Here is a 22,476-nt window from a genome sequence, read left to right as displayed (position 1 = left end):
TAAGCCCACCATCACCTACTCCAATACGGCCACAAGCATCACTTATCCCACAAAGGCTGGGCTAACCGTGAAACCAGCCATGTGATCTACAAGCAAAGCTGCAACCACTGTGTTGAATTCTGTGTGGGCATGACAACCAACAAGCTGTCTGTCTGCATGAATGGCCACTGATAAACTATGGCCAAGAAACAAGTGGACCACCCTATTGCTGAGAACACTGCCCAACACGACATCCTTCATTTCAGTGAGTGCTTCACAGCCTGTGCCATATGGATCCTTCCCACCAACACTACCTTTTCTTAATTGTGAAGGTGAGAACCATCCTTGCAATATATCCTACATCCCCGTGACCCCTCTGGCCTCAACCCTCGTTAGTCATTGTCCTCACCCATCCAGCCCCTTCCCTGATCCCATTCCAGCACTACACAGCCCTCATTCCACCAATGCACCCAATATTTTTACTTCTCTCCTTTTCCACTACCCCCCACCCCATCTCTCCCTTGCCCTCTGTCTATCCTCCTGACTGCACCTAGCTGCCCTACCCTCCCTCCACCTCGTCCCTGTGCACTCCCTAGCAGCAGTTCACTCCCCCACCCCTACTTTACTACCCCTACACAGCCCCACCCCAGCCACCTCCTTACCCAGTTGCCACTCCCAAAGTGAGAGAGAGAGAGAGAGAGAGAGAGAGAGAGAGAGTGAGTGTGTGTGTGTGTGTGTGTGTGTGTGAGAGTGTGAGAGTGTGTGTGTGTGTGTGTGTGTGTGTGTGTGTGTGTGTGTGTGTGTGTGTGTGTGTGTGTTCGATAAAGGCCTTGTCAGCCAAAAGCTTATTTGTGATAGTCTTTTTGTTGTGCTATCTGTGACTCAGCATCTCCACTATATAGGAGGTTGTCGAGAATTTCATAGGATGCATTAGACAATGTATACTGACGGAGGGGAAAGGAATACAGCAGTGGACAAAGGACTAAATTTGTGGGATGAATACATAAAAAGACAAGACTCAGTTATATTTCTTGCACAGTACAGAACTATTGAATTTAACAGAGGAAAAAATACAAGTTTTAATAAAGCAGGCTAGTGGGGATACAGAGACATAAAAAATTGAACATTAAGAATATTCAAAATGGCTAAAGAGGACAAATTTAAGGCTCTAGAAACATGTATGACCAGGGAAAATACAGATGCTGCCTCTAGGAAAATTAGAGAGACTTTTGGAGACAAGAGAAGCTCCTGCATGAGTATCTAAACTGGGTATCTGAAACCAGCAGTATGGGAATGAAGGAAAAGCTGAAAGTGTGAAGGAGTATACAGAGGGCTATACAGGAGAAAAGAATTTTGAGGCAATATTATAGAAAGAGAAGAGACATAGATGATGATGAAATGGAATATAAGATATGGCAAGACAAATTTGACAGAGCAGTGAAAGACCTAAGTCAATAAAAGGCTCCTGGAATTGACGACATTCCATCAGATGTCCTTGGGAGAGCAAAGGATGGAAAAACTGGTAGAAGCTGACTACAAGAAAGATTACTTTGTATTCTAGAAAAATGTAAAAATACCCGAGGGAATTTTGCCCCCACTACCTCTCCTAGAAGATAGGTTAAGGAAACGCATATCAATGTTCACAGCATGTATAGGTTTTGAAAAAGCTTTTGGGAAACTTGGAACACACTTTTCAATTTTCTGAAAGTAGCAGAGGTAACATATGGAGAGTGAAATTCCATCAAATTGTACAGAAGACAGACAGCAACGGTAACAGTGGAAGGTCTTGAATGGGATGAAGTAACTGAGGAGGGAGTGAGACAGGGTAAATAGTCGATCTCACCCCCCCCCCCCCAAAAAAAAATCACATGTTATTCAAACTGTGCACAGAGCAGGCAATAAAGGAAACCAAAGAAAAATTTCGAGGAGAATTTAAAATTCAGGGAGAAGAAATAAAAACATTTTTGACAATGACACTGTCACTCTGTCAGAGAGAGCAAAGAATTTGGAAGAACAAGACAAAAGTTGACAACATGGACATCGACGAATAGCCTCTTTACTTCCATCTTCCCTTATGTCATGACTAGCCAATCACTTTAGAGAGCCAATTAAAAGTATTACAACAGTGATGTTAGACATCGACAGTCTGTCAAATAGAAGCACCTATCCCCATGCAAAACCAGATTTGCCCTGACGAAGGCCACTGCAATTCGGCCGAAACGTTGGATTTAGTTTATTATTGCTGTTATTTTTTAGCAATGACGCGACATAACACCCAGAAGAATTTTAATCACTATAATCACTAGTAGTAGATGAGTTTAGCTTTTTGGGCATTAAAATAGTAGAAAGGCTACAGAGAGGAAAGCATTTCTGAAAAAGAGGGATCTGTTAAAATCTAACACAAATTTAAGTGTTAGGGGGTCTTTTCTGAAGGTATTTGTATTGAAGTGAAATGTGGAAGATAGGGAACTCAAAAGTTGGAAAAGATGAAAAATACTGTATAAGGAAAGTGAGAAAGGAGCGTCAAGGGTGCCACAGGAAATTATCACTGGCTGGCCACTTACGTAAAATAGAGCTTCTTGTCATCTTGTGCCCAAAGTAATAATCTCTTCCTAAAATCTTGGTAAAAACATTGGACAAGTCACAGAACTTTAAAACTTTAACCGCATTTGTTTGAATATTTCCTAAAAGAGATGGCAGATCTGCCGGCAAGTCAGCCGCAGCCTACTGGTCAGAAAATAAAATGCAGTCCAATAAAACGTGGCACACAGTGACATAGACGCCACAAGTACCACACGTTGAAGGGTCCTCTCGCCAGAGCAGGAAGCCATGCATTATAGGACTGTGGCTTATCCGAAAACGAGCGAGGAGAACCTCGTCCCGTCTACAGGGCTGGAAAGTAGTACATCACACTCGTGTTGTGGGCTTGACTAAACGGAGCTTATTGTCAGTCATTTCCAGCCACTCGTCCTCCCATCGGTGTGTGACTCGTCAGCTCAATAGTGAGGTGAGTGGAGGGGGATGGCACACTGAAATACTTGCGGATCGAGACATGCCTCCTTGGCTCCGAGATCTGCCCTTTCATTCCCAGCAATGCCAACCTGCCATGGAACCCAGCAAAAAACCACCTCCTTCCCCAGTCGTCGTCGTTGGACGTTCTGGACTATTTCATCTGCTGAATACAAACACTGCAATGAGAGAAGGGCACTTAGTGAATCGGAATAGACAAGAAATTTAGAACGGGAAGAGTCTCTCATCTGCTCCAGTGCCCGCAAGATTGCAGACAACTCTGCATCAAAGACAGTAAATGCTTGAGGCAGTTGGACTTTGAGGACATGATCTGGAAAAACAACGGAGCAACCAGCAGAATCCACCTGTTTTGAACCATCCGTAAAAACAGCTACATAGTCTTGGTGCTTGGATAAAATGGCAGAAAATGTTGCATGAAAACGGTGGCAGGAGTGCAATCTCTCCTGTACCGCACCAAATCTAAAATTACTCTGGGCCTCTCTAGTAACCAGGGTGGCAGGCAGTTAAAACCCTGGATTTGTAGCTATACGGGCTCCACACCAAGGGAATCCAGCACACGTTGCACACGGATCCCTAACGGCATCATGGTTCATGGACAGTTGGAAGAAAGGCATGCCAGAGGCAGACGAGCAACAATATGGTGAGTGGGTGAGGTTGGAACTGCAAGAAACTTACAAGCCTGGTGCACCAACAGGAGCTGCCGCTGGACGGTAAGTGGCAGTTCAACTGCCTCAGCACAGAGGCTGGGTATAGGATTAGTCCGATAAGCACCCTTGGCCAGTCGAATCCCCGCATGGTGGACAGCATCAATGATCTGCAAGTAAGAGGGCCTCGCTGACCCATACAACGTGCACCTGAAGTCCAGCCGTGAACACAAAAAAGCCCGATAAAACAGGAGAAGATGCGCCCTGTCCACTCCCCAAGACTTGTGGCTAAGGTACTTGAGGATGTTCAGCTGACAGCTCACAGTTGCAACACTGGAAGAGGAACAGAAAACAGCAAAGTCATCCACAAATAAGGAGCACTGTACTGGACTCCTTGCTGTAGAGGTTATACTGTTGATGGCTATGGCAAAGAGGGTAACACTTAAAACACTGCCCTAGGGCACACCACTCTCCTGTTCAAATTGATCAGACAGTGTGAGACCAACTCAGGTCTGAAAAACCACTGAAACAGAAAAGACCGAATGAAAATGTGGAGGTGGGCACAAAAGCCCCACTGATGCAGTTGTGCAAGAATAAAGTGTCTCCAAGTAGTGTCATATGCTTTACTGATAACAAAGAATATGCCGATACAGTGATGCTGACGGAGGAAAGCCTGATGAATAGCCACTTCTAGGTGTGTCAGGTTGTCGACAGTGGACCGAAACTTTCGGGATCCCACTGACAGTGGCTCAGGAGTTGCCTGGTCCCTAAAAGCCAGACCAAAACAATGGTTAACCATCCATTCCAGGGTCTTTCCTACACTGTTCGTCAAGGCAATACTCCGATAACCACTGGAACATGTGCGGCCTTTTCCTGATTTGAGGAGAAGGAAGAGAATTGCCTCCCTCCACAAGTAATTGCCTCCCTCCACGAGTTGGGGAAGACACCTGTCTGCCATATTAGATTAAAACATTCGAGGAGGATTTCCTTTGATGCCACTGGCAGATGTGTCTAAAACATGCAGTACCGGATTTGGTCGTGGCTGGGTGCAGTGTCAGAAGTTAGTCAGTACCAATTCGAGCTCCCACATGGAGAAAGGGGAGTTGTAGGCCCCAGAACTGTTCGACCTAAAGTCCAGCTTTTCCCTCTAAAGAGTCGCACAGTAGTGACGAAATGCTGGATCGTGGCTTACATTGGCAGTAGTTTGTGCAAAATGCTTGACCAGCATTGGAGCAATGTTTCTAGATGTTTGGTGGCACCCCTGATTCAACACTGAAGCTATCGGTAAACGGCTGTGTTTACCAGAAATCCTCTGGATGGCTTCCCTTACTTTTGAGGAACAAGTGGAACGATTGATAGAGTTCAGGAACTCATGCCATGATCACTTTTTGCTGTCTTTAATGACACGGCGAGCCTTGGCTCTCACAATTCGAAAGGTCAAGAAATTGTCCGCTGTCAGGCAGTGTTTAGACAGTCGAAGAGCCACACACCTGTCCTGGATGGCTAAATGGCACTCTTCTGTCCACCAAGGGACATGTCACCTCTGAAGAGGGCCAAATGATGTTGGTATGGACAGATCATCAGTATGACGGATCACATGCATGATGTGATCCACCCATTCCTGGACGCTGTCATGATGTTCAAACACAGCCAACTGGCCGAACAGCATCCAGTCAGCCCTGCCAATCATCCATGTTGGTGGCTTCTGTTCCAGCAATGCACCACCAAGTAGTTGAAGGCGGATTGGAAAGTGGACACTGGAATGAAGGTCGTCAGTGACCTCCCAGTGAACAGAGTCGGCAAGGGCTGGAGAGCAGAGAGAGAGGTCGATGACCCAGTAGCACCACAGAAATCAGCCAGAATACCAGTGTTTAGGAGGCACAGCTCTCAAGATGTCAGGAGGCTCTCCAAAACTCAACCCTAATGGCAAGTAGACGTTGAGCCCCACAAGACATGGTGGGCATTGAAATCTCCCAGGAGGAGAAATGGTTGGGGGAGTTGCATGATAAGATCGGTGAGAGCCTGAGACTCTACTGCATCCAGTGGAGGTAAATAATGAGAACAAACTGTAAGCTGCTGACGTGCAGAAATTTCAACTGCAACTGCTTACAGGTCGGTATCCAGGGGAAGAGCAGAGGAGTGGTGCACATAATTGACAAACACAGCAACCCCTCCTTTCGCTCTTCCCCCAGTCAGGTAATCCTTGCGATATAGGGTATAGCCCCATAATGCAGTGGCATCAGATGCTTTGAAATGTGTTTCCTGCAAACACAAGCACAGAGGGCATTTCTGCGCTAGCAGTTTCAGTTCCTGAATTCATGCATGTTCCACTGTACAATGGGGGCCACCTATCAGGGGGTAGTACTTTCATCCTGACTTTCTGATGGGGAGGTGAGCCCACAATGGGTGGAGGCTCAGGTTTGGAGCGATATGGTTTCCCCAATCCGGCATCAAGCTCCATAGCCTCTAAAGAAAAATCGACTGAGATCTCAGAGAGGTTGATGTCTACATCATCAGGCTGTTTTCTGCCCAATTCCACTGGTGTTGGACGTTTTGCCTTGGATTTTGTTCCCTGGGTAGACTATGCAGCCACAACTGCGGTTTAGTGTGTGGCAGCATTTGACAGTGTACCAAATGGAACCTTTGGAGAGGCAGAGAGATCCACAATGTCAGCAACCATAGCTTTTTCTGAAGTTCTCAGGGGAGGGACAAACTTAGACACAACTGCACCAGCACAAGTGCAGGTGACACACGCAGGTGCTAATGCTGACAGCAGCAACCTCCGTTTGTGAAGCGGCATCAGTTTTCAGGACCGTTTGTTTCAGAACCGAAGAAAAGGAGGCAGCGAATGTGGGTGGCTGCATGGACTTGTATAGCTTCTTCGTTTCACAATAGGGGATGCGCTTTATGATTTTAATCTCTCAGATCTTCCATTCCTCAAGGAAACCTCTGCACTCCCTGCTCCAAAGATGGTGATCCCCGGAGCAGTTGACACACTTTGCAGGAGAGGAGCAACTGACTCCCTCATGGGCGGCTTTACCGCATTTCTCGCAAGTGGCTCCCTCTCGACAGTGGAGAGTAGTGTGCTTAAAGTGCTGGCATTTAAAACACTGCATTGGATTGGGGTAATAAGGGCATACACTGAGACATAGAAAAACTGCCTTCACACGCTCCGGTAGTTTGGTGCTGTTAAAAGTAAGTATAAACGAGTCTGACTTCACGAGAGCGCCATCCACCCGTTTCGTAATGTGTGGCACATCAACAATACCTTCCCGGGACCATTCAGCTTTCAGTTCTTCTTGGGGAATGTCAACGAGATCCCTGCAAGCCACAACACCTTTGCTGTAGTTCACGGTGTTGTGAAATTCAGTTTCTATCGCAAACTCCCCGAGGCATTGTGCTTCCAGAAGGCTCTCAACTTGTTGGAAGCTATATGTTTCAACCAACAAGTTCCCATTTCGCAAGCGCTTAGCAAATTTCAAGATGTCAGCAATGCCTTCTAAGCCTTTCTGTATATATAATGGCAAAACTTTGTGAAAACTCCCCTCTTTTCTTTTAACTATAAGAAACACACACTGCGAAGCAGCATGCATTCTGTTTGTACTGATTGAATCAGGAGGACTGGCTACACTAGCCCTCTTGTTAGATTCGGTGTCGGTACCTACCAGCGGCCCACCCTTTCCACTGGGAGGAGGCAAAGAAGATTTCGAAGGATCCATCTCGGTCCCACGAGCAGCTAGGGAACCAGAAGTCCACCTAGACAGAGCCCTGCGTGCCTAGGTAAGCCTTATACAACTGAGATGCGGCAGGTTCCCTAGAGGTTGCCCGCTATCGACTGATCCGCCTCAACAGCCACGCATCTCATCAGCGCACAGCACACCTTGAGATTGAGGGTTTTTGTTTATAGATGTTTATTCAACCCTCCTGATCCGGGCGGTCACGCCCAAGACACAACGTTCCACCACCGCGCCACACAGTTGTCGCTGAAGCACGCCCAGAGATTACTGTGACGGGGGACTGGCAGCGATTACCGAGCCCATACTGAGCAAATGAATCCCGAGCCCCTGAGGGCGACTAAAAGTAGACAGAAGCTTTGGAATGTGGTTCTACGAAACGAACACTGAGGGCTGGATTGGTAAATTGCGTAACTAATGGGAAGTACTAAATGGAATTGGGGATAGAAGAAATTTGTGGCATGACTTAATTAAATAAGGGATCGGTTGATAGAACATATCCTGAGAGATTAAGGAATCGTCAACTTGGTAATGGAGAAAAGTGTGGGATGTAAAAGCTGTATGGGGAGACTAATGCTTGATACAGTAATGATGTTTAAGAGGATGGATGTTGCAGTAGTTATTTGGAGATGCAGGGTAGAGTAGTGTGCAGAGGTGAAGACTACAACAAATCATAAAATATAAAATTTGTCATTTGTCATTGTTAAAGCAATGGCAACTCTGATTTTGCTCTAGTAGTTTGGCTACAGCAAACGTTTGATGTCCTAAGACATCAACGAAATTTGCAGAATTTAGTGGTATTGGGTTGCGCCATGGTGCGCTACACTATTGTAAACGGTCGGCATACAGCTTATTAGTGTATACAGCTAGCAAGCGGGACTGGAGGGCCTGGTGCCTACCTTGACGTGAAAGCTGCAGGTGCCGGCGCGCACGCCCGCCTCGTCGGCCTGCCATTGGTGCGGCTTGGAGCTCTCGGGCACGTGCTCCTTGCGCCGGCGCAGAGAGTCCCGTAGCGACCTCCGCAGCCGGTCCATGCCGCGCGGCGCCGACCCCGCCTGCCGCTGCAACAAGATCAGAAACGCTGTTCGAGGCTCACAGTATAACGTTCCCATTTTTTTCAGTTTCTAGTTCATACAGCCACTGCGGCCTTGCCAAACGCACTGCTACAGCGGAGCGCCAGCCGCCTCAGCTGTGTCCAGCGCGTGTTGGACTGTCATGGAACGGAGATGAGTGCTCGGAACGTGCAGACGGGAAACGCATCACAATTCTCTTCACATGACGGTTAGGGGTCAGGATAGTCTGTACCAGTCTCTCTTTAAGTGTAGCCTACACGCTGCACCTGCTGCCGCTCGGCTGCACTTCGTGACGAGCACACTGTACAGCCGCTCCTGAAGCCTAACCGGCAAGTCGAGTCAATATCGACAACAGAATAATGTGCGAGAAAAGATATGCGGAAAAAAGGAGATACAACAGTTTTAAAGAGGAATCTAAATTCTTTACACACTTCTGGATACGAGGATTGCAGAAAACACCTACATTAAATAACTTAAGTTGCCATCCTACACGTCATTCAAAATAAATGAAACTAGCAAATAGTTTACTTCGGAAGAATCTTGGATGAGAAATCAGAAACAGAACACGTTGAACCCACAAAAGAAATAGGTAAGTTGATTTAAAACACAAAGGAATCAAAGGCATTAGCTGCCAGTTGGCACTGATTTAAATCAACAGACGAAGTTGAAAATTCGTGCCTGACCAGGGTTTGAACCTGCGTCTCCTGCTTACTAGGCAGATGCACTGAAGGCTGCGTCACCAAGACACAGTGGTCACTGCAACGGCACGGATGATCCTAGCACGCTTCCTGCCAGGCCCAAATTCTCAAATTACACCGCACTGTACTGACGTAGTACCCCTGCTCATATGCCTCATTACTCGCGGCGTTTCGCCGATTCCTGTAAGAGTTCGAGCTTGGTGTGCATCTACACTCAAGTGATCACTGGCAGTCTTACCTTGATCCCTTCCGTGCAGATGCACACCAAGCTCGAATTTCCGAATCGGGAAAAAACTTTATAGTGGTCAGTGTAAGTTGGAGACCCCGATTCGAATCCGTCCGGCACAAATTTTCAACTAGCCCCATTGATTTAAATCAATTCCTACTGGCAGCAAATATCTTTAATTACTCTGTCTCTTGATTCGTAATGGCTGCAGGGTCAAAATGGTATGTGTTGTTTCGGACATGTCCAAAAGAACAGACACCACATGTATATTGTTGATTCGCTAAATTGTCACTTTTCATTTCCCTCAGTATTTCTACTGGTTTGAATCATTTAAATTCTATTGTTCTATATCTACATCCTTGTTTTAGTTCTACTGACGTGTAACGAATTTCTTTCCAAGATACTATCCATTCGGCTCAATTGCTCTTCCATGTCCTTTGGTGTCTCTGACAGAGTAACAATGTCATCGCCAGATCACAAAGTTTTCATTTCTTCTCCCCGAACTTAAAATCCTTCGGAACTTCTCGGTTTCCTTCACTTCTTGGCCAATATACAGACTGAATAATATCAGCGATAGGCTGTTACGTGGAGACTTTCCAAAGGCATACAACACACCTGGCGAAGCTACAACGACTGTCCAGCCCAGTCCTATTACAAAGAAAGAGCCGAAGAAAATTAATTTCGTACTTTAAATCACATATTTAAGTTTCTTGAAAAATTACCTGACTGCCATATACTTAAGTCGTCAAATTAAAGCAGTCACTTTACGTACTAAGATTAATTGTGCTTGTTGGGTACTGAACCGGCAGGTCACCTGTGGACTGCTCAATCAAGATTATTCTTCTCTGAGTAACAGAAACCACAGACGACTTGCCTGCTTGGAGGGCAATCGACTTTTCGGGGAGGAGTAATTTTCATCATCATACAATTTAATCTAGAAAGTATGAAAGACGATAAAAATCTGTGGCCGTTGCGTTTCAGATTTCAGTTCGTGCCACTCTCAAGGGGAACGGTACTTAATTTCTCACGCATTCTGGGAATTGACACCAAGATAGGTCTCACAACTTGTGCACCAAAAGCCAGCTACAACAGTTCCACCTCCACCCTCTGTCATGTTGGCAACATCTCAGTGAGGCAGTGGGAACATCGTCTACTCCAGAGGGTGATAATCACATGGGAATCAACATGCCTGCTACTCCAACATAATAACTGCACAGACTCCGACTTCGGCAAGGCCGTCTCTGTTACATACCTGGTTCATATTGAGAGACCCAAGACCGGCTTAATAACATTTAGATGCTCAGCTGCACAAAATAGCTCAAACATCGTCTTTCCTATTAAGCGTAACTTTCTTTCCACTCATCGAAAATACTTGTCCCCTGGCTCTTAAAACAATCTGCGACCCAGCTGCATTCCCTGGTTGGCTGCTGTTCAAGCCACGTGGGATATAGCAAAACATCGTGTAGCTCAACCCTACGCTCAACGGAATGACTGTGGTTATAAGGGAACGCCAGTCTTCCGAAACAATTGCAGTATACCAACAACATTAACAAATTGGCAACAGTAGCAGAGTCTGTTAATGGAGAAGCATAATTTACAATTCATGTACTTGCATGGGAAATTGTGCACACTTCTGGGAGCTGAAAGAAAAGCGGAAGTATTGTGCAAACATTTTGAAACATCCAGTACTTACTCGCAATATGTACAGTATACAAAGTAGTCTATTGATAGTGACCGGGCCAAATATCTCACGAAATAAGCATCAAACGAAAAAATTACAAAGAACGCAACTCGTCCAGCTTGAAGGGGGAAACCACATGGCTCTATGGTTGGCCCGCTAGATGGCGCTGCCATAGGTCAAACGGATATCAACTGCGTTTTTTAAAACAGGAACCCACACTTTTGTTACATATTCGTGTAGTACGTAAAGAAATATGAATGTTTTTCTTGGACAACTTTTTTCGTTTTGTGATAGATGGCGCTGTAATAATCACAAACGTATAAGTACGTGGTATCACGTAACATTCCAACAGTGCGGACGGTATTTGCTTCGTGATACATTACCCGTGTTAAAGAGGACCGTTTACCAATTGCGGAAAAGGTCGATATCGTGTTGATGTATGGCTATTGTGATCAAAATGCCCAACGGGCGTGTGCTATGTATGCTGCTCGATATCCTGGACGACATCGTCCAAGTGTCCAGACCGTTCGCCGGATAGTTACGTTATTTAAGGAAACAGGAAGTGTTCAGCCACATGTGAAACGTCAGCCACGACCTGCAACAAATGATGATGCCCAAGTAAATGTTTTAGCTGCTGTCGCGGCTAATCCGCACTTCAGTAGCAAATTGCGTGAGAATCTGAAATATCAAAAACGTCGGTGTTGAGAACGCTGCATCAACATCGATTGCACCCGTACCATATTTCTATGCGCCAGGAATTGCATGGTGACGACTTTGAACGTCGTGTAAAGTTCTGCCACTGGGCACAAGAGAAACTACGGGACGATGAAAGATTTTTTTTTTGCACGCGTTCTATTTAGCGACGAAGCGTCATTCATCAACAGCGGTAACGTAGCCAGCATAATATGCACTACAGGGCAACGGAAAATCCACGATGGCTGCGACAAGTGGAACATCAGCGACCTTGGCGGGTTAATGTATGGTGCGGCATTATAGGAGGAAGGATAATTGGCCCCCATTTTATCGATGGCAATCTAAATGGTGCCATGTATGCTGATTTCCTATGTAATGTTCTACCGATGTTACTACAAGATGTTTCACTACGTGACAGAATGGCGATGTACTTCGAACATGATGGATGTCCGGCACATGGCTTGCGTGCGGTTGAAGCGGTATTGAATAGCATATTTCGTGACAGGTGGATTGGTCGTCGAAGCACCCGCATGTTCACCAGATCTGACGTCCCAGGATTTCTTTATGTGGGGAATATTGTAGGATATTTGATATCGTGATCCACTGACAACTCCTGACAACAAGCGTCAGCGCATTGTCAATGCATTTGCGAGCACTACGGAAGGTGAACTACTCGCTGTTGAGAGGAATGCCGTTACACGTATTGTCAAATGCATTGCGGTTGACGGACATCGTTTTGAGCATTTATTGCATCAATGTGGTATTTACAGGTAATCACGCTGTAACAGCATGCGTTCTCAAAATGACAAGTTCACAAAGGTACATGTGTCACATTGGAACAACCGAAATAAAATGTTCAAACGTACCTACGTTCTGTATCTTAATTTAAAAAAACCTACCCGTTACCAGCTGTTCGTCTAAAATTGTGAGCCATACGTTTGTGACTATTACAGTGCCATCTATCATAAAGCGAAAAAAGTGGCCCAACTAATACATTCATATTTCTTTACATACTACAAGAATATGTAATAAAAAATGGGGGTTCCTATTTAAAACAACGCAGCTGATATCCGTATGACCCATAGCACCGCCACCTAGCGGGCCAACCATAGCGCTATCTGGTTTCCCCCGTCAACCTAGACAAGTTTCGTTATTTGTAATTTTTTCGTGAGATATTTGGCCCGGTCACGATCAATGGACCACCTGTATCTGGAAATTCAACCAAAAGCGGTGCATAACTGCTTTTCCCTTATCCTATGCGCCATGCTTTCGTTCTGATTTGCAAAAGCCTTTTTGTATCTGCGTATGTTCGTACTTCTGAACAGTGCAGGTTTTTTCTTTATGCAGGCATTGTCAATGTTCTCCACTTTCAGATACTAGGCGTCTTCAGGTGGAGAAAATGCGTAAGAAAAGCGTCAAGCGCTCATCCGACCTTCGAAATACAACCAGAAAACAAGGCAGAAGATAAACAAGGATTACGAAGGCATAAGAGCACATACTCTAGTGAGTAGTATATAGAGGGACTAAAACAGGTAGCACACGACGCCAAAAGGCTCCGTTACGAACACGTAACGAAGCTCTTTAATCTTATAGTTTAAATCCAGTTCATAGTGAAGTGTGAAAACTTTTCACACATTTAAAGCGTAATTAAAATAAATATGTTTAATAAAAATAACAAAAGTAAATCGAGTAAAGAAAATATTATTGACTGTTTTGCAGCACTGTAATATGGTGGAGGAACGAGTCTCAGAGGATTTCCTCTCTCTCTCTCTCTCTCTCTCTCTCTCTCTCTCTCTCTCTCACACACACACACACACACACACACACACACACACACACACACACACAGAGAGAGAGAGAGAGAGAGAGAGAGTTTTCTGTGCACAACCTTGTAGCTCTGTATTCAATTTTAAAAAATTGAATTTTCTGATAGATTTCGAAATGTGTTGTACAGGGTATTTTATTACAACGTTACTAGTGCAGCAAAAACATTTCTCCCGTCTATGTCTAAGTTATTATTTTTCCTGTTTGCAAAATGAACTTAAACTTCTACCCCATATCTCCCCCCACCCCTCCCCCAAAGCAAACCGTGTTTCGCGGGGCACTGTTGGAAGCGGCCGCCGCGAGCCATCACGGAAATGAGATGCACGGTCGACAGCTGATTTCAACTGATGAATGACTCAACTGTAACAGACGACTCGTTTTGTAGCCCTGAATTTAAATTCGTGTCCTAATGTGACATCATTAACTTGTCATGGGCAGTATACCCGAGAAAACGACGATCAACAATCCTCTCTTGTGAACTACAATCACGATAGCTTCGTTCACGGCACTTAAGGCTCACTTCTACGAGAAAATTCACGACAGAAATGTTTCATAATATGTTTGTTTGCATAGCCGTCTTCCGCAGCAGAATTTCAGTTTTAGCGGTAAAACAAACTAGCTGTCACTGTTACGTAAAACAGTCATCACACTGGCTTCATAGGATGCCGGGTCACCAAGAGTTGATCAGCCCTGGTTGGCACTTGGTTGCAGATTATACACGACACAAGCTGACTGCAAATGAACGAATGTTAGGGAAAAAAGGGCAAATAAAAAAAGTCAATACGATGGTGAAGTGGTGCGGCGAAGTATTAGAAATAAAAAAATCACATTTAAACTAATTGAATGAATTAAAATTCCCAAATATGGCTTCACGCAACGTCGTGCGAAGCTTATCGAAAGTAAGACTCTCTCTGTGATTATAATAACTGTATAAATCAGGGCTTCCCAGCGGGTGTTCCGCGGACCCCTAAGGGGATCGCCGGCTCTTTCTAGGGCGACCGATGCTACCTTTCACGAAATAGTGTAAAATAAAGAGTAAATTTTTTGAATAAAAATGTGAAAATCAAATTCAGAACTATTTCTTTTTCTTGTGAAAAACGTGTGTACTATTACTTCAGGTCGTATTCCCAAGCACTAAGTGAGAACGCATACACAGTTCAGTGACGGAGAATGTGGCTTCTCTGATCGACTGTTCCGCAACAATACGGAACTGGAAAACGGCTTTATAACAGCAGATTTCCAGAATCGATTTTGAAGTGTTTACCTGACCAACCAAAAGTGGAACTGGGACATCGGCTTACGAAATTCGGTTTTGGAAACGCATGTAAACTGAGTGAATGTGTTCCCACACATTGCACAACAGATGTAACAATAGTCCTTTAAAGGGAATTCCTTGGCCTCTTTTCTTTCTTGATGTGTTTGTATCCCGAATCATGGGTCTGCCTCTTTTCTTCACAGCCGCGCGAAATGGCCGCGCAGTCTAAGGCGCCATGTCGTGGATTGCGCGGCCGCTCCCGGCAGAGGTTCGAGTCCTCCCTCGCGCGCGCGCGCGTGTGTGTGTGTGTGTGTGTGTGTGTGTGTGTGTGTGTGTGTTTTGTCCTTAGCGGAAGTTAAACTTAGGTTAATAGTGTGTAAGACTAGGGACCGATGACCTCAGCAGTTAAGTCCCATAGACTTTACATACATTTGAACATTTTTCTTCGGAGTTCACGAGAAACTACACACACACACACACACACACACACACACACACACACACACCTTACGTAACAGCAGCCAAACAGTGAAAGTGAACAGGCCACAAGCGGCAGCTTGTCAACAGCTGACAGTTTGGACGTGCGTTGATTGCTCTTGGGGGAAGGCAGCTCCAACGTGTGAAATGTCATTTACCAACTAATTTTAATCAGGCTATAGTGTGTTGAACAAAGGGAGTAAATCCACTAGTAAGTGTCAGGATACATTAAGAATTCAAATTGGATCGTTAATTTCAAGTTTTTTTCATTCATCTCTAAACTAACAAAGACTATTGATACTTCAGGGGAGCGGAGAGGGGAGGGGGGGGGGGGGGTCATTGGGAACATGGCACTTACATTAAGAAGCTTTCAGTTCCGATGGGTTTCGCTGTAAAATTTGAAGTTACTGTGCTCTTGACTGACTAGGGGTCCGTCATGGATTTTCGACTGAAGAAGGGTCCGGCAGCTGAAAAGGTCGGGAAGCCCTGATATAAATGATGCTGGGTCACGTCTTGTGCGGAAGGATTCAGTATTGATTAGTGCTTTTATGAAACGTCTGAATTTAGCTTGTGTGTGTAGGGGGGGGGGGGGGGGAATCATATGTCATAAAATACGAAATAAGGGAGTCAGACCGAGGATTCGGGATTTATACACACCAAGAAGAAATCTGCACAAGGAAGTGGGAGTGAGTTTGGCAACGGCGAACGGTTCGGCCGTGACGTGACGTGACGTGACGTGACGTGACGTGACGCTCAAAGCTTTCATCCGGCAAGCGACATGTGCTGCTGCATTTTGCATGAAAATGGCGGTGTAGACACAGCTGCATTCTTGTTAAGCTGGAATCATGTGATGCGGGATGAGAAAGGAGATTCTAACTATTGGCTTGCAGCGTGTCATCTCATCGAAGAAAAATGGACCGAGAACGAAGGAGCTTGTGAAATCACATCACACAATCACATCCAGTGGAAGTTCCTGCACAACATATGGCTGAGTAGAACCTCTTATGCGACAGTTCTGTGCATTGACATCACCGTAGAGTAAAATGTGCCTGATCCATCGAAATAATATTTACCGGCGCCATGTCATCCATTTCCATTTGTGCCAAAAAACCTTTGGGGTCCATTTGTTGCACATTCTGACTCTTGTAGGACACCAGTGTAACATGTGCCGCAAAATCTTTTGAACTGTTAACTACTGGTGAGAGAATTCCTGTGACGCAGGTCGAGTACCAGCAGCAGAATTTGAGGCAATTGCTGCATGGTTGGGTATAGATGCAGCTACTTCAACAACTGCCGCGGGAATGGAGCCGCCTCCCTCACCATGATTCACAGCCTACATTCACATGTTTCTTCAAAGTTCTTGATCATATTCTTTAGCCAATTCATTGACATGGAGCCTCTTCGCACATGTTTCTGTCGCCGACATTCACGCAATGCAGCGCTGCTATTTTGATATAAACAACGTAACCAGCAGTGCACGGTCTTTCTTCTCCCATTGCGTTTTGTATGGAAAACTTCAACCCTCTTAACCGTTTACAACAAGTCACTTCACAAAAGGCCAAATACAGATAACATACTGACGTCAAAACAGGAAACATTCTGACTGCTTACGGCGCCATATTTTCATCTGGTGGCATGTTCCGCGAGCGCATCTATTAATGAACATGTCTAGTGACAGCGTCCTGCTATGAATGCAGCCCGCACTGCAACATTCGAAACACCGTCAGTTCAAAATTTAATTATAACCACCCAGTGTATATATTTTGATGCCATAATACCAGCAACACTGTGTAGACTTCATTTTGCAATACGACGGTGCTTCATCACATTTTCTTTCAAACGTTCTTTATTACATCAATGTCAAAATGCTTTATCATTGGATTGGATTTTCTTCATCTGTGACTCAAACAGTTATACATTTTAACTCCATGTGATTCTTCTTATGGCTTAAGTTAAAAGTCGCGTGATCCTACCTCCACTGACAATTTGTAAGAGTTGCAAGGACTGGGGTCACTATTTATTTATTTATTTACCGTATAGCACTGCGCATAACATACTATACAGCCAAGAAGACATAAAAGATACATAAACAGACATAGATACAGACAACACATTAAAAACTGGTCCAGTATCCTTAGTCGGTCACAGTTTGATCCTGTGGACAAGAAAAAGTGGTTTGGGTCTCCCAGGTACGCTCTCTAGGTAACACTGAAGTTTATAGTAAGGTTGTTTACGGTGATTAATTTCCAAGAAGTTTTGCTAGACGCTTCCTGAAAGATAGCGTCCTATCAAGAGTCATTCCAAGATAATTTGGGTGAATTTGGAAGAGAAGCATTTTGTCGTTGTTACAGATCTCCAGTTTACAATACGACGCTTTGTTGGAAACTGTTGACTTCGGTTGTAGAAAAATTGGATAGGAGTCTCAAAACGATGACATATTTATGTATTTTGCTGATCATGAGAGTGATAAAAGTACTTCTGAACTCTTTGTGGTGACCCGCAAGTGTTAGACTGCATATCCAAAGTGCAAACGTGGTTTCAGGTATGTCAGACATATAAAAATTTAGAAGTGTAGTGGATAATACTGACCCACTGTGTAGTCCATTATTTTGTTTCCTTTGCTTATGAGATTACTCTGCACTACTCTTAAGAGCCTGTCTGAGAGCAAGTTATCGACTAGTCTCAATGTGGTTTGGCGTGGATGACTGACCAGCTTAGGGTATAAGAGCTCTCTTTTTCCACGCGACATCGTAAGCGACAGTCAAGTCGACGACGACTAAAGATGCCGAGTTTTTTTTCTGAAATCCGGCTTCGATGTGTGTAGTTAGGCTTAGGACCTAATCTGTGCAGCTTCTGATACCGACCATGACGCTTTGGGTCGTGTATGGCGAAAGTTTGACTACCGTATTGAGCATCCGTAATGCGTGTTAAAAATATGGATACTTACACGTGTCTATTTCCTGTATGTATGGTAGTTTTCGCGCTGTCCTCCTCTGTAATTCCAGAGGTACTTTATGAATCGCCCTTTCTGTACACACAAGTCCAATTTTCCTGAACACGTTTCTCACACGTAGAAGAAGAAAATAAGTCATATGGACATGAGTTTGCAAACGCTGTGTTTTAGTGCTAGAGGTTGTTTTTTACTGCTTTTCATAGTTCACTGATAATGGGAATCTCACAGAAACCAGAAGTGCCGTCACTACAAATGAAACTCATTCTTACATCAAATGTTCAAAGAGCCCTCTGGGGTTACGTGTGGTTAAGCAAAGTTATACTGGCACACGCCTCACTTCATAGGCTTACACGTAACATCAACTGTCTAAATATCAGAGGGATACCGAAGAGGTGGAATGATTTTCTGGCCTCGACTTTCTCCTGATTTAAATTCACCACACATTTACTTGGCGGTAGCTTAAAAACTGTTACGTATGAACACCCGGTACAAGATGCCTGTATTGTGGAAGGATGCAATACTACAGGGATGCGTCAGCGCATGCGAGATTCAGTGCGATGGTGGATTGACGAGTGTATCGGTGCTAACGGAGGGCATTTTGAACACATCTAGTTTCACGCTATAAGCTGGTAACTTCTGCTTTCCACCATTAAAGTACTACGGAGAGGTGTGGAAAATGCATTCTAACATAATGTGCAAGTAATATATTATGTTGATCTAGTCTGTGACTATTTTTAGTTAGATCGGTTGGCAAAATCTTACTTTCGAATTCATTGCACGCTTCTACCATTGTTCTCCTTACGCTCATTTCAGCTTCGTTCAGCTTCTACTTGTCAATTAGATTGATTTCACTTAAATCTGCGATGAAATTCTGTGCTTTCGTAGCAACTACAAACGACTCTAATCACGATGAGTCCTTTCGCCACATATTTGTGTCACGCATATCCGTTTTGTGCGCGACATGATCGTCGTCAGAACTGAATATTTGGTGTTGACTATTCAGGAACTCTGCAAATTTTCAACTTGTTCGCAAAAATATTTTCCTATCTTTCGTAATAATCATTCTGAGACTAGTGGTTGCTGATACTGTTGTTGTTGTTGTTGTTGTGGTGGTCTTCAGTCCTGAGACTGGTTTGATGCAGCTCTCCATGCTACTCTATCCTGTGCAAGCCTCTTCATCTCCCAGTACCCACTGCAACCTACATCCTTCTGAAGCTGCGTAGTGTAGTCATCTCTTGGTCTCCCTCTACGATTTTTACCCTCCACGCTGCCCTCCAATACTAAATTGGTGATCCCTTAATGCCTCAGAACATGTCCTACCAACCGATCCCTTCTTCTGGTCAAGTTGTGCCACAAACTTATCTTCTCCCCAATCCTATTCAATACTTCCTCATTAGTTATGTGATCTACCCATCTAATCTTCAGCATTCTTCTGTAGCACCACATTTCGAAAGCTTCTATTCTCTTCTTGTCCAAACTAGTAATCGTCCATGTTTCACTTCCATACATGGCTACACTCCATACAAATACTTTCAGAAATGTTTTCCTGACACTTAAATCTATACTCGATGTTAACAAATTTCTCTTCTTCCGAAACACTTTCCTTGCCATTGCCATTTTACATTTTATATCCTCTCTACTTCGACCATCATCAGTTATTTTGCTCCCCAAATAGCAAAACTCCTTTACTACTACTTTAAGTGTCTCATTTCCTAATCTAATTCCCTCAGCATCACCCGACTTAATTCGACTACATTCCATTATCCTCGTTTTGCTTTTGTTGATGTTCATCTTATATCCTCCTTTCAAGACACTATCCATTCCGTTCCACTGCTCTTCCAAGTCCTTTGCTGTCTCTGACAGAATTACAATGTCATCGGCGAACCTCAAAAGTTTTTATTTCTTCTCCATGGATTTTAATTCCTACTCCGAATTTTTATTTTGTTTCCTTCACTGCTTGCTCAGGATACAGATTGAATAACATCGGGGAGAGGCTACAACCCTGTCTCACTCCCTTCCCAATCACTGCTTCACTTTCATGTCCCTCGACTCTTATAACTGCCATCTGGTTTCTGTACAAATTGTAAATAGCCTTTCGCTCCCTGTATTTTACCCCTGCCACCTTTAGAATTTGAAAGAGAGTATTCCAATCTACATTGTCAAAAGCTTTCTCTAAGTCCACAAATCCTAGAAACGTAGGTTTGCCCTTCCTTAATCTAGCTTCTAAGATAAGTCGTAGGGTCAGTATTGCCTCACGTGTTCCAACATTTCTACGGAATCCAAACTGATCTTCCCCGAGGTCGGATTCTACTAGTTTTTCCATTCGTCTGTAAAGAATTTGCGTTAGTATTTTGCTGCTGTGACTTCTTAAACTGATAGTTCGGTAATTTTCACATCTGTCAACACCTGCTTTCTTTGGGATTGGAATTATTATATTCTTCTTGAAGTCTAGGGTATTTCACCTGTCTCATACATCTTGCTCACCAGATGGTAAAGTTTTGTCAGGACTGGCTCTCCCAAGGCCGTCAGTAGTTCCAATGGAATGTTGTCTACTCCGGGGGCCTTGTTTCGACTCAGGTCTTTCAGTGCTCTGTCAAACTCTTCACACAGTATCGTATCTCCCATTTCATCTTCATCTACATCCTCTTCCATTTCCATAATATTGTCCCCTTTCATCAATTAAATTCAATATTTCTTCTGCTACCCAAGGATTTCTACTAGCCCTCATCTTTTTACCTACTTGATCCTCTGCTGCCTTCACTGCTTCATCCCTCAAAGCTACCCATTCTTCTTCTACTGTGTTTCTTTCCCCCATTCGTGTCAATTGCTCCCTTATGCTCTCCCTGAAACTTTGTACAACCTCTGGTTCTTTCTGTTTATCCAGGTCCCATCTCCTTAAATTCCCACCTTTTTGCAGTTTCTTCAGTTTTAACCTACAGTTCATAACCAATAGATTGTGGTCAGAGTCCATATCTGCCCCTGGAAATGTCTTACAATTTAAAACCTGGTTCCTAAATCTGTCTTACCATTATATAATCTATATGAAACCTGTCAGTATCTCCAGGCTTCTTCCATGTATACAGCCTTCTTTTATGATTCTTGAACCAAGTGTTACCTATGATTAAGTTGTGCTCTGTGCAAAATTCTACCAGGCGGCTTCCTCTTTCATTTCTTTGCCTCAGTCCATATTCACCTACTACGTTTCCTTCTCTCCCTTTTCCTACTACCGAATTCCAGTCACCCATGACTATTAAATTTTCGTTTCCCTTCACTATCTGAATAATTTCTTTGATTTAATCATACATTTCATCAATTTCTTCGTCATGTGCAGAGCTAGTTGGCATATAAACTTGTACTACTGTAGTAGGTGTGGGCTTCATATCTATCTTGGCCACAATAATGCGTTCACTATGCTGTTTGTAGTAGCTTACCCGCATTCCTATTTTCCTATTCATTATTAAACCTACTCCTGCTTTACCCCTATTTGATTTTGTGTTTATAACCCTGTAGTCACCTGACCGGAAGTCTTGTTCCTCCTGCCACCGAACTTCACTAATTCCCACTATATCTAACATTAACCTATCCATTTCCCTTTTTACATTTTCTAACCTACCTGCCCGATTAAGGGATCTGACATTCCACGCTCCGATCCGCAGAACGCCAGTTTTCTTTCTCCTAATAACAACGTCCTCCTGAGTAGTCCCCGCCCGGAGATCCGAATGGGGGACTATTTTACCTCCGGAATATTTTGTCCAAGAGGTTGCCATCATTTAATCATACAGTAAAGCTGCATGCCCTCGGGAAAAATTACGGCCGTAGTTTCCCCTTGCTTTCAGCCGTTCGCAGTACCAGCACAGCAAGGCCGTTTTGGTTAGTGTTACAAGGCCAGATCAGTCAATCATCCAGACTGTTGCCCCTGCAACTACTGAAAAGGCTGCTGCCCCTCTTCAGGAACCACATGTTTGTCTGGCCTCTCAACAGATACCCCTCCGTTGTGGTTGCACCTACGGTACGGCCATCTGTATCGCTAAGGCACGCAAGCCTCCCCACCAACGGCAAGGTCCATGGTTCATGGGGGGAGGGGTTGCTGATACTATCCCAGTCAAATGGGAACAGGTGCAGTCCTCTGCGTTAGTTATTTGTTAGTTATCAAACGGTCTAAGAAATTGCCTCCATATGTTGGTTCTCCGCTTACTCGACGTAATTTTC

At 44.3% G+C, this 22,476-nt stretch overlaps 1 protein-coding gene across 1 annotated transcript in view; it reads right to left on the bottom strand.

The window, feature by feature from the left end:
• The window catches only part of LOC126278091 (protein numb), a 213,394-nt gene that overhangs the window by 124,194 nt on the left and 66,724 nt on the right, over positions 1-22,476 (bottom strand). The window contains 1 exon segment of the mRNA XM_049977934.1: positions 8,287-8,448. Within this exon segment, the coding sequence (XP_049833891.1) occupies positions 8,287-8,448 (162 nt within the window).

Source organism: Schistocerca gregaria, chromosome 6 (genome assembly GCF_023897955.1).
Source record: "Schistocerca gregaria isolate iqSchGreg1 chromosome 6, iqSchGreg1.2, whole genome shotgun sequence".
NCBI lineage: Eukaryota > Metazoa > Arthropoda > Insecta > Orthoptera > Acrididae > Schistocerca > Schistocerca gregaria.
Note: the sequence above shows the minus strand (reverse complement) of the source record. Positions and strands in the feature narration are given on the sequence as shown.